Source organism: Copadichromis virginalis, linkage group LG1 (genome assembly GCF_057382275.1).
Source record: "Copadichromis virginalis isolate Kocher_CV1m ecotype Utaka linkage group LG1, C_Virginalis_male_GT1.1, whole genome shotgun sequence".
Lineage (NCBI taxonomy): Eukaryota > Metazoa > Chordata > Actinopteri > Cichliformes > Cichlidae > Copadichromis > Copadichromis virginalis.
The window spans coordinates 19,638,956-19,651,781 of NC_140618.1; the positions used below are offsets into that span (position 1 = coordinate 19,638,956).

At 40.0% G+C, this 12,826-nt stretch overlaps 1 protein-coding gene across 7 annotated transcripts in view; it reads left to right on the plus strand.

Moving 5' to 3' along the window:
- The first annotated feature begins 3,030 nt into the window (after positions 1-3,030).
- rnf111 (ring finger protein 111) overlaps positions 3,031-12,826 on the plus strand; it is a 41,537-nt gene continuing 31,741 nt past the window's right edge. For 3 of the 7 annotated variants that reach the window (XM_085453427.1, XM_085453461.1, XM_085453469.1), the window contains exons 1-2: positions 6,846-7,338; positions 11,068-12,027. In XM_085453427.1, the coding sequence (XP_085309553.1) occupies positions 11,151-12,027 (877 nt within the window). In that variant the 5' untranslated portion in view covers positions 6,846-7,338; positions 11,068-11,150. Of the gene's footprint in view, positions 3,105-6,845; positions 7,339-11,067; positions 12,028-12,826 lie in introns of those variants that run through there. The other 4 variants (XM_085453435.1, XM_085453477.1, XM_085453453.1 and 1 more) reach the window with 4 other exon arrangements.

Here is a 12,826-nt window from a genome sequence, read left to right on the forward strand (position 1 = left end):
TCTTTATTTACATTTGAACTGTCTGACTTTGTGAATACAGAATTGCATGCCTTCATATGTGACAAGAAAAGCAGATTATTGTCAAGAATCAGAATATGATTAAACTGTCAACCTAAATAAATATAAAGAGGTAGAATTAAATATCAAAATCCAGACAACAAACCAGTTTAAACTGGTTGTTGTTATGACTTCACTGCATGAAATCGTATTTTGCATCTGTGGGAACAAGAGCTGGCTATTTATTTACACAGAACACAACAAATAACCGCAGTACTGAGACCAGCCCTTATCCAGTCACCTAAAATTCAACTGTGGAGCTCACAGGGTCCCGATCAATTCAAGTTTGAAGCAGATCAGCTTAACGCATATCAAAAAGTGGAGGACCGAGAGACAATGACAGCAGCGACAAAACAAAAAAACTTGACAGTTAGAGTTGATTAAAGTTGATCACATTTTATTTTTTACATTTTTAAAAAACAAACACAATTTCTAACAAAAAAAACCAAACAGTTGCCTCAAGACATTTTATACTGTAGAGTAAAGAACCTACGATATAAGAAAGAAACCCCAACAATCTGATGATCCCGTATGAGCAAGCACTTTGGCAACGGTGGGCAGGAAAAACTCCCTTTTAACAGGAAAAAACCTGTGACAGAACCAGGCTCAGGAAGGGGCGGTCATCTGCCATGGCCGGTTTGCGGGTTGATGTTAAGTTTCTTCAGTATTTGAAGAAAAGCGAAACAGCCTTAAGAAAAAGTTTTTTATCCTTTTCCCTAATGAAATCCGACCTATAGGAGGCGCTGCGTTGACTGTTCCTTCTTTGCTGTCTGCACTTGTACAGCTGAATCCCTGGATTTAGAGGAAGATTCTACCAGCTGTTTTTGTTTGACACCCAGCTTCCAAGACATTTCATCTTTTGCATGCCATGCAAACCTACTAAATACAGGCTGATCCTTTTTGCGTGCAGCTGCTCTTTTCTGTCGGTTTCTCTGGATTTCAGCTGCAGTGGCACAGTTGTCAAAAGTGGAAAACAGTCTAGATCCTCCACTGCTCTGTTCTCTGTTTTTTATGATTTCACTTGAGGTAACAAAGTTTTCGTTTTCATTTTCTAGACTGAGGGGTGGGCACACTTTCATGAGATGGGATGACTCCGCGTAGCAATCTACTGCAGGGTCCTCAGGAAGATGTTTCATTGTAATAAAACGATCTCCCAGACCCTCAACAGGTGTCATTCTTTTTACAGGATCCACACATAGCATCCATTTGAACAGGCTTCTCGGATTCTTTGTTTGGCTGTGGGTGGTGTTTGGCTAAATCTCCCATGCATGTGAACTTGTCTGTGATTGATTTACTTTGTTTGATCACAGTGCTTGTAGATACTGAATACTGAACTGATGTCTTCATTACCCATGTGTGTTTCATTATCCCTTTTCTTTTCCAGAAATAGTTCTTGCTGTGCAAAAGTTTTGCGAGATCCCGAGTTTGTTTTGCGAGATCTCACAAAACTTTTGCGAGATCCCGAGTTAGTTTTGCGAGATCTCGCAAAAGTCCCTCTTAATTTTTTTTCTCCCATGTCCCCTGCGGGGCTCCGTACATTAGGCCGACTAATGTGCCGCATGTGAACAAAACTTCCAATCATTTCATATTCACACATACCGGTGGTAGCCCAATTACAGAAAAGCTGCGACAGAACCAGGAGCCCACATGTCTGCAGATTCAGTCACAGGTATACCCAACATGACCTCAGGGGCCCTGTAACCAAGGGCCTGGATTATGGCGCCACATGGAATGTTTGTAGGACTAGTGGCAAACCAAAATGAATAAGTTTAACTTTAAACGGCTGTCGAGACTGATTTACAAGCATGATGTTATCAGGTTTGATGTCCGCATACATTATACCTATGCTCTTCAGAGCGGTAAGAGCTACAAACATCTGCTTTAAAATGACCCGAATCTCATAGAGAGCGAGTGGATGGCGGTACCTGTGACTAAAAAAAAAAATCAAACTAATGTCTAGCATTTCCATTGAAATAAAGGCGCACTATTTGTACTCGAAGATTTCATAGTACTTTACCAAATTGCACCGATCCTTGTCCAGAGCACTCATCTTTTTTTTTTTTTTTTTACAACCGCGGCCTCTTTCCAAGCCATCCTTTTGCATTCCCTTTTAGCAACCTTGACTGCAGGGGCGATTTTAGCCCATTTTTGGGGGTGCTTCAGCAAAATGAATCAAAGCACCCCCAAAGATTTCTTGCTGTTTTTGACAATATTTGCTGTTTGTGTGACACACTACTAAAATATAAAAAGCATACATAGGTTGAGACGTAACATTTTAACAATAACAGTATAGATACCCCCCCCTCTCTCAAAATGGTTTGTTCCAGCTCTCCCCTGCTCTGGCTCTAGCGCCGTTGCTGCCGGAGCGATGGTGGCTGAGACGCAGCGGAGCGGAGGTGTAAGTGCCTGGCTTAAAACAGGACATGTTAGCTGCATTTAACCCTAAGTTACTCTTTATATAGTTAGGTAGGAGTCACACCATGTTTCTTTTTGGCTGAAAAACATTACACCCAGGTAACCTGCAGTGTTGAAAACGTGTTTTCCAATGATGTTTGCTACCCTACAATCCGTACTCTGTAGTAAATTCAGCGACATTTGACCGTCCTGTTGCTCCCATTGAAATGTATACAGCCTATTTAAAATCTAAAACTTAAAATTGTCGTAGCCTACTGTTGTTACCACTGTCCTGTTTGAAATGGAATGAGAGAATCTGGTTATTTTGTCATTTGTGCCGATATTAAACCCAGGAGCCACATTCAGGTAAAAGTGTAATAACAAATGATCCGTCAATAAAGGATAATGTTGGATCAGTGTTTCAATATTTATATCTTTTATTAGATTTACATGTGGTTTGGTTATTTACCTTGTGGTGAAAACACACTGAGAGAGGACTTTTTTATTAGTGATCTTAATAATATTTTTTTTTTCATATTAATGTAATTTTTCATCTAATTGAATACAATCTATTTGTGTATGATTGTCAGTCCAAAGAGGGAGAGAGGAAAGAGGGGAACGTGAAGAGAAAGTACAAGTTCAGGAAGAACCAGGTAAGGAAACAGACAGGGAATAGTGACAGGCAAAACAGAAACTGTTTAACCGCTTGAGAGAGTTGACCAGCAAAAGTGATTTGCCAACTTCAAGGTGAGGCGACATAGGTTAAAATAAAAGAAAAAAATCTGCAGAGCCATAGTAGTATTGTCAATAAAGATCTTTTCATACATTGTACCATAGGCAAAGTTGCCTCAATTTTTATAATTTTTTAATCAATATTTTGTACATTTGTGCATTCAAGGACTCTATTTTTGGAGTGTATTTTCATATATCTGTATTGTATTATAATACACATTAAAAGTTAATCTCTGTCCAAAAAATGCACTTAGTTTACTTTTTACTCACTATGAGCATCATTCATTATTCTTCATTCTTCTTCTTCTTCTTTCTTGATGAATTTAAGAATCTTATGAATTATTATGGAAAGTTTGCAGACTTGCACAGAGATGGTAAAATTATGATGACTGATAACGGAGATGAAGACAACAGATGATGAGGACAGGGAGGAACAGGGGTTTAAATACACCAAGGAGACAGTCAGAGGGAACTTGGAACAACTGGAGACATTTAGGGATGCAGGGACTGACAGAGACAGGGAAGAAGACTCATCATGATGAGTAAAGTTTATCTTGCCTGGCTGGGCAGCTCTCTGAGTGCTCAGCACCCCCAAAGCTCTGATCCTAGAATCGCCCCTGCTTGACTGCTACCGTTTCAAATGTGTCCAATTTTACGCATTGCACCACTCGCCCAAAACTTCCTCCTCCTCCGAGCCTTTTTACTATGTATTTACATGTTTTACTAATGCTAAACGTTTTAGCAATAAACGTGGTAAAAAAATAAACAAACAAAGAACAAACAAACAAACATTAAAATCCCGATACAACAGCGACATGTCCTCAGCTGCCTGTGATCTTTTTTCTTTTTAAAGTTTTACATCTGCAGGACTTGAAGTTATCTGTCACGGCTACACTGGCAGACCGTGGGAATGTGGGGAAAATAGAACCCAAAACGCAGGACTCTGTGCGATCAGTGCAGTGCATTTATTTACAGTGATGTAAATATTACACAATGAATCCCCGTGTGCGCCCGGTGTTCCCACCGTGCCGTGTCCGTGCTCTGTTTGTCCGTGCCTGCTGCCTTCTCATTTCCGTACTCCTACCGGGAAATAACAGAGGCAGCCGTTAGTACAAATAACTTCACTGTGGCAAGCTCCCACTCACAAACCGACTAGCTGGAGAACTGCAGGAAGTCTCACGCAACAATCCAGCGTCGAGGAGCTCTCAGCCACACTGCTATGTCCTTTGATGTTAAAGAGTGTCTATAAGTTCATGTTAAGCCAAAGGGTAAAACATGTTTGAAACGCTACGAGTTGTAAGATGGAACAGATTTCACAGTCGTCTGTGGCAACTAACAGTAATGTGGAGATTGGTGAGAATGCTGTCGTCCAAAGTAATACGTGTAAATACTCCCACCGCTGCTTCCTGGAGGGGTTTTGAGATTAAGGAATTGTACCACACTTGGTGTTTTCTGTAATTTAATTTGATTACTCTTAAATCTTTGTTTTACATTTCATTTGTTGATATCTAGTGTGGATGCGATTAAGCATTGTTCTTCTACTTTTAATCTTCCGTAAGTTCAATACTGTTCATGTTCAACTTAGAAAAACCATTCAACCACCATTAGATTCCTCTTCTTTTGGACACGCGTGCTTGTATTTTTTTCCCTCATTTTTAACTTTTAGGGCAGCGCGATGGTTAGCACTGTTGCTGCACAGCAAGAAGGTCCTGAGTTCAATTCCACCATCAGGCCTGTATGGAGTTCGCATGATGTTCTCCCTGTTTGCGTGGGTTCCTTCCGGGTACTCCAGCTTCCTCCCATGACTGTCTATTTGTAAAAATAGACAGCCAATGGTGAAAAGAAAGCACACTAATCAAAATATATGACATGTTAAACCAAGTACACCCCTTGATAACTGGTAGAAACACAATCAGCAATTTTCTTTTTGACTTCATCAGTCTCTTATATCATTGTGGAGGGATTGGGGCCCACTCTTCTTTTTGACATTTCTTCACTTTTCTGAGGTTTGCTGACACTTGTTCTTAAGGTCAGCTGTCTTAAATTTGCAGCACAGCATATCAGTCAGGTTCAGGTCTGGACTTTGATTGGTCATTGCGGCACATTGATTTTCTTTTTCTCCCATGCTGCTGTATATTTTCTGCTGTGCTTGGGATCACTGACATGTTGCATGACCTGATTTAGGCCAAGTTTTAGCTGCTGGACAGATGGCCTCACATTTGATTCTAGAAAACTCCGAAATGCAGAGCAGTTCATGTTTGAATTGATGGCTGCAGGTTGTCCAGGTCCTGTGGCTGCAAAACAAAACAAACCTTCACCCTACTGTGCTTGACAGCTGATATGAGGTGTTTCTGCTTATATGAGGTGTGTGACTTTCTCCAAATGTGGTGCCCTGTATTATGGCCATACAGCTCCACTTTGATCTCATTTGTCCAAAGGACATTGTTTCAGATGTCTCAAGGTTTGTCCAAATGCAACTTTTCAAACCTAACCCTTGCTGTCATGTCTTTTTAGAGAGAAGAAGCTTTCTCCTGGCAACACTTCCAAGCAAGCAGTCTTTTAAAAAAAAAACATTGTTCTGTTATGAACTTTAATCATAACATCCTAAAAGAGTCTGACATGTAACACTTGTTTATTTTAGCAGTTTTTCTGAGCATTGCATGGTCTGATCTTGGGGTGAGTTTACTCACAGGTCCTCTCCTGGGAAACCTCAGAGCTGTCTTTAATGTTATCCACCTGTGCATAATCGTTCTAACTGTAGAATGATGAATTTCAAATTGTTTTGAAATAGTCCTTTAACAACTGCTTCTCTACGATCTGATGAATTTTACTCCCAAGCATTGTGTTAACATAAGACACAGATCAGCAAAATGCCAAAATTTCTACTTTTATTGAGGTGCTCACACTTGCTGATGATCAGTTACACGAGTGCATTTGATTAGCAGAAACTGGCTGCTTTGTACTGTCTTAATTCCTATGAAAGCAGTGAGTATGGACTTAGTATTTTTCACACACACTGCTTCTACATGTTGGCTGAATTTTTCTTATATAAATAAAGGCACAATGTAATACGTCGTGTTTTTAAGGGAACTGAGGTTGTATTTGTCTATTTTTAGACTTGCAAAGCGGCAGATTAATTTTATTAAGTCCTGATAAAAAAAAAAATACCGTAGAATCAAAGTGACTTCATTTTCATATTACTATGTCAGGATCTAGCTTGTTCCTGTTTTTCTTTTTATTCTACATCATTGGATGCATGTGGCGATATTAGTTTAGTTTAGTTTTTGTTTTTTGTAAAAGAATAGTACTTAATATTTAAAAAAATCTCGCATCTATGCTCATAAAAAATGTATGTCTACTAGTAGACACTAGTGGGCGTGCTAGTACTTGAAATAGAGGCTCGAATAACGCTACATAATCTTAAATTAACTCCGGCAATAGGATTAAACACCTATAACTACACCGGTGTTCTACTCTTTTCTTGTTGGCAGAAAAAAACAGAAAGAGAGACTCTCCCGTCTGGGTTGTAACGACCATTTTATATTGTTGTTATTATTATTTTTTAAGGCACACTTTTCAAGAGTAAAGAACCTGTCGTAAAGTGTCGTAAAAGTAGATGGCGGGGGTTCAGCGCCCCCATGCGGCATTACGGGCAATGACTGCATTGTAGAAGCGGCCAGCCAAGAGACGACCTGCTGGGTAAACAACAGTGGATGCCTCGGAAGGCAGGAATGGGAACTTCGTCGAGGGCAAACAGTGAGATTTTTTTATCTTGTCACATAGAGAAATAACACGGAGGTCGTATTGTCTCGTCCGAGTCGTCTGGGTTTCCATTTCGAGCCAAAATGGCTGATAATAATCGAGTATTTACTGAGTGAAGTGGAGCTAGCATTAGCTTAGCTCGTAGCCATCCGGGGCCCACTGCCTTCGATTTTGCTTCTCGGCACGGCTCGGGACTGTGTTGCCAGTTTCACAATCCCGGCCGCTACAGTCCTCCGGGTCGCGATTTCTGCGTGCTAGGCCTGCCTAGTTGCAGTTCGGGTAACACGTAGAAAACTACCTGTTTTCACTACTTGTCACTATTTCCTGCAGGATTCAACCCCGCATGTTGCAAAAAGGACGGTGACACATTTTGAAAAAAGGATTTGGACACAGGTACGTGTTGTCTTTGTTGTCTTCTGTCTGGGATATTTATCAGGCAACGGCTTGCTGTCCACTCTGGTTTCTCTCGATTCGTTATCGTAATATTGGTAGCTGATATTGTGGTGCGAGTGCTTTCCTAATAAAGCGACATTATCCAGCCTCAGTCACTTCGGCACCGTTTATGGGACATACAGAGAGAGAGAGACAGACAGACAGGCAAGCAGGCAGGCAGACAGCAGCTGGGCTTATTGTAATTGTTAAGCGTTGTAGAAAGTATGCTTAGCCCCCAGCTTCAGGCTCGATACTGCCAGCCTAAATAAATCTACGTATCTGTGTTTTTGCTTGCCTAATCAGTTGTTAGTGGTCAGAAAGCACTGTGGGTATCGTTAGAGCTCAGCAGTACTGAATCAGTCGTACATCTTGAATTGGTTTGCTGTTGCCATTTCTGATTGCACCCACCCCCATGTATTTTCTAGTATAGATAGGCACCAGTTAACGTGGTAGAACTACCCCTTTTCTTCGTGATCTTATCGCCTGCATTAGAAATCAGCAGTATTATGGTGCAGCTTTGAGCCTTTGGGATTTTTTTCCCCTTCAGGGCTGTCCTCTGAGGCCCCTGAATTCATGCTTGTCATTGCGCAGCTTTTACAGTGAGATCTGAAGCACTCTCACTTATGTGTTAGATATATATATATATATATATATATATATATATAAGCATATAAGACCATTGTTGCATGTGCTTTTCACAGTTATGCTAAATACTTAAGCAAATCACTCTCTGCTCGCATAAAACCCAGCATCCCCTTTGACAGAAGTTGCATCTTCAGGTCAAGTGACAGCCAGGGTGCTGTTGTGCAATATGCTGCTAATGGACGTCACTTGTGCATTTGGCTTTTCTCTGTCTCAGGAAATGCTCTATAACCTACAGGAGTTGCACAAATGTACATACCAAAGCAGTGCAGTGCATTTTACTCAGACAGTTCCAGGAGCATGTTGAACTGTGTAGTGTTTTTTTTTTTTTTTTTTTAAATCCCTATTTTGTATCTTAAAAAGAAATGCTTATTTTTGCTATCAACTGACTTTGTGTCTGTCCTAAATGCATGCAGTGTTCTTCATGTTTGGTATTTTAGCTTTTAGCTCCATTTTTTCTAAAAGCAGATTGAAGCAGGAAATTGAAATCCAATTCATATTGTTGTGAATTGTGTGTTCCCAGCACACAATGTGGACAGGGACTAGCAAAGCACTGATTTCATATTTTTGTGTTGTGTTACATCACTTGTACTTCCAGATGGCTGCATTGACAGAGTTGGTACAATATGTTCCCAAATTATATTCTGAAATAGTAGCATCATGAATTTGTTTTCTGATTGCATCGGGTCAACAAGTACGACCAGCTTGTTGCTACATGCATACAGTGCAGACTATTTGACTTTGGGTTTACTGATGGTATAAAGCGCCCTAAATCAGAAAAAAGTTAGCCAGAAAAATACTGATCTGCTTTTTAAGAGATGATCAAATAGTTTGTTCGTGCTTGAAAATACCTTATACAGAACTAGACTGATTGTGTTAATGCCAATATTTGGGAAGTTTAAATTTCTCTATCAATATATTTGCAACTGTTGAGGTACATATAGTGTATTATAGCTTTACTGAAAAATGAACATGATAGGATTGCCGATTATTAACCCTTCAGTACCTAACCTATTGCAAAGTCACTGCTTGGCTCCATTCTGGTGCTACTCTACTGCATTTGCTGCAGTAATCTTTGAGCCTTAGCTGTTCTGATGGAACAACTATGTGATGTTGCTATTACCCCCAAACATATTTCTCTGCATTATAATCAGTAAAACGAAAGATTCTGATGCCAAAACATGAATGCTCATAAGGTATATTAAATAAGCCAGTATCCACTTATACATGGATATATAGGTCAGGCTAGGATCCCATGTTCTACAGTATGTAAACAGAATGTTTTCTGCCCTTTTTAATAGCAATTTTAAAGCCTTTTCTATTACAGATTTCTAATGTGTACCTTTGCAGTCCATATGTTTCCAAACACAAATCCAGGATTGCCAATAATGCCAAGCTATGCAATATATTTATTATGTAATATATTGCAAGAAAGTATTCTGCTTTACATCTACTGAATTCTGGATTTGATTTGATATTTATGATTGAATTAAAAGCAGTTTCCAGTTTCACTGATCACTAAATGGCATCATGATTTTCTTGACAGTTTGGAAACAGAGCCCTATCGGTTTTTATACTCCATGTTGGTGCAAAGAGCACTGTTGACTGCTGTGTGCTTTTAGAATGTACACGTGGAGTCACGGAAATTGCTTTTTTTTGTTGTATGTGCAAAAATGGTTTAAATTTCACAAATGACTGGGTTTGTCGTTGTTCTGGGAGACTTCAAAACCACTGTGAAAAAATTTCCCGCGGCACCAGAGTGAAAAAGGCTCCTTCTCTTCACAGATACACGTTGGTGCACCCAAATATAACTCATATAGTCTCAGAGTCATGAAATAAACGCGAGAATTTGTCTCCCTTTCAGATTTTTTATTTTTTTTTGTCATGCTTTTCTTGGTATCCACAACAATGCAAACATATGAGGGCTGTTGACTCATCATTACTTTGAGTCAGCCTATGGGTATTTATTTACTGTCTTTAATCAGCAGCTTGGGGTCATTCTGTGTTAATTTGTATGAGAAAACAAAATGACCTGTTCAGTGAATAGATTGTCTTGTATTTAGACGGTGAGGTATTGTTTTAGATGAATTACTGTTTCTTCATGTTGTTGATTGGCCAGTGAAATGTCAAAAATGTTTACCTTGAACAATTCAGTGCAGAATGAAAATAGAAGTATAATTGTCTTACAGTCTATTTAAAAAATGCTGCATTTGGTTAAGGATATTAAGAATGAAGACTTGTTCGTGCATTCATGCACTTCTCGGAGTCAGGAAGTCTAGCTCCGGCCTAGCTGTGTTCACCTGCTCTTGAGTTGGAATAAGGAAACACAGTTTAGTCCTGAAAGACGACATGATAAATCATTGCTAGGAGTGATTAAATAACTTGTTGACAGCTGTCTGCAGGTTTTATCCAGCTTATTATTAAAGTATTCAAATAAAAATATTCTCAGACTTTGTTTAGTTTAGTTTTTTAGTTTCAACATGAATGAGTGTTTACTTGAATTAAGAAATGATTATTTTTCTCCTTTTAAACACCATCAGTACAGAACAATCATCTACTATTTCTCTTTTATGCATCTTAGATTAAATGTATGTTTCTTACCTGTTTTTGCATCTAGTGTTTTTTGTTTGTCTGTTTGTTTGTTGTCGTTTTGTTTTTGTTGTAGGATAGGCTGCAGAGGCCATAACAGAGTCCATCAGTAGTTGATGCTTTTGGTTTTCCCTCTCCGTGTATTTTCTTCTGGATGTGTAAACAAACATTTACATTTACTTCAGTTTAAATGATGTCTGTAAGGCAGATTGTAGTCATGTTTGAAGAACACTGAAAAGCACATGATTGAATTGTCTTATTTAGTTAAGTTGGTCAATTGAAGCTGCCTGACTACTGAGGACTTTAAGTGTGTTTACTGTGTAACATAGACTATTAATACCTCATCCATCAGACCTACATTGAGCTGACAGTACTCATTCACATTTTGCTTATTTTATTTTCTGTTTCTTTGTTGACTGACCTGTGTTATTTAATTCTTACATTTTCCCCCTTTTCTAGGTTTGGTGACATGCAGTGGTGAGAAGCTTTGGAATTAATGCAAGTTCACTTGGTTTTTGCTCCTTGAGGTCAGACCTGCCACCATGAAGAGTGAGGTGCCGTCTGAGGCCGCCAACAGACAGGAGCATATGAAGGAGCAACTGGTGAATCCCGAACCCATGGAGGCATCCAAGAGCTTCCCTAACAACATGGAGGTGATTGGAAAAGCTGGCAGCGATTTTGAAACTCTTTGTGAGTCGAGGCATCGGCCCCTGAGAGACACAGGGACACATAGAGACTCAGAACGGAGCTTTCCCGGACGTAGAAAACGAAAAGGCCAACAGGCAGGCCCATCAGACTGCTCGCTCAAGGATGGCCACATCAGTGAGAGTTCACTGGCACCTCAGCGTCCCAGAGTAGAACTTCTACAGCAACCCAGCGAGGATGAGCATAATCACGAGTCCTCTTTTAGTGACTGTGCTTCGTCCCCTTCATCCAGCCTGCGATTCGGGGACTCAGACACTCTTAGCTCGGAGGACGAGGGGGAAGCAGGAGCAACAGGAGGCCAACATAAGGCCCCTGCCCTGACAGGAGGCGGAGCCACTGGAGTCGGCTTGCGCCCTGCTATGGGCCGAACTCGGGGCAGCCGCACTCATAACTGGGTGCGGTCTGATGCTGAGCCCGTGCTGCTGAAGCGGGCGTGCCTGAGCAGCCGGCGGCCTCTACATAGGAAACGCTTTGTGAAAACGGCTCCTGGAGGAGGTCAGCGGACTCAGAAGCAAAAGGAGAGACTACTACAACAGAGAAAGAATCGTGAAATGTTTGCACGCAAGAAGTATGCTCTACACCACAGCACCAGTAGTTCCAGTGAGGAGCTCAGCGGCGACTTGTCCTCTGAATCTTCTACTGAAGCAGAGGATGAGATGTATGTAGATGTCAGCAGCACTAGCAGCCAGACCAACAGTGCTGCTGTGGCCTCAGGTAATCACTAACCCTTACTTTGTTATACATTTATCTCTGTGTTACATTACTTTGTAGGATTAGTTTTTAGTGCTTAATGAATTGACAAGTAAGGGAATAATTTATTTTCTCAGTAACCAGTCTGTAAAAGAAAGATTAGATTGTTTGGACATGACATGGGGTAAGATGGGTTTTATATGTACCAGCAGGCAAAATTATACACCACAGCCTGGGCATTTATTTTTCCATTATGTAATGGGTTGTTTTCAGCTCTTTGAAGAAAAAATCACCACACTTGTAACATTATGATGGAAATTATTTCTCCTAAACATCACGGTCACCATGATCTCTAATGCTGCACAACCATCCAGCATGAATTAACATATTTTAATTGAAGTACGTTGATGCAATGTTAAATTAACATGCACTGAAAAGCGGAACAGAAAAAACAGAAATGGCTCGTGAGGTCAACATGTGTCGTACAGCTTTCACTGACTGCTTTTATTCACAATAAAGGTTGTTAGTGTGGTAGATTAAAAACAAAAAAAAATATATATATCCAAATTACTGTAATATTCATACAGTAATGTGCAAAAGTATTGAGTCACTCCTTATTTGTTTATATTTTTCTTCCAAAGAGCCAGGATTCAATCAGTAATTATCCAGACTTTTAAACGGTCTCTTTGGACATTAACTGCTATTTTTTTTAATTCCCTTTCAATCAGGTCCTTGTACTTGATCATTTTCAGAGGAATACTTTCTTTTTTAGTCAAGAGATGGACGAGCACTGTCCACAAATAACAGACATCTTAGCAAAGGA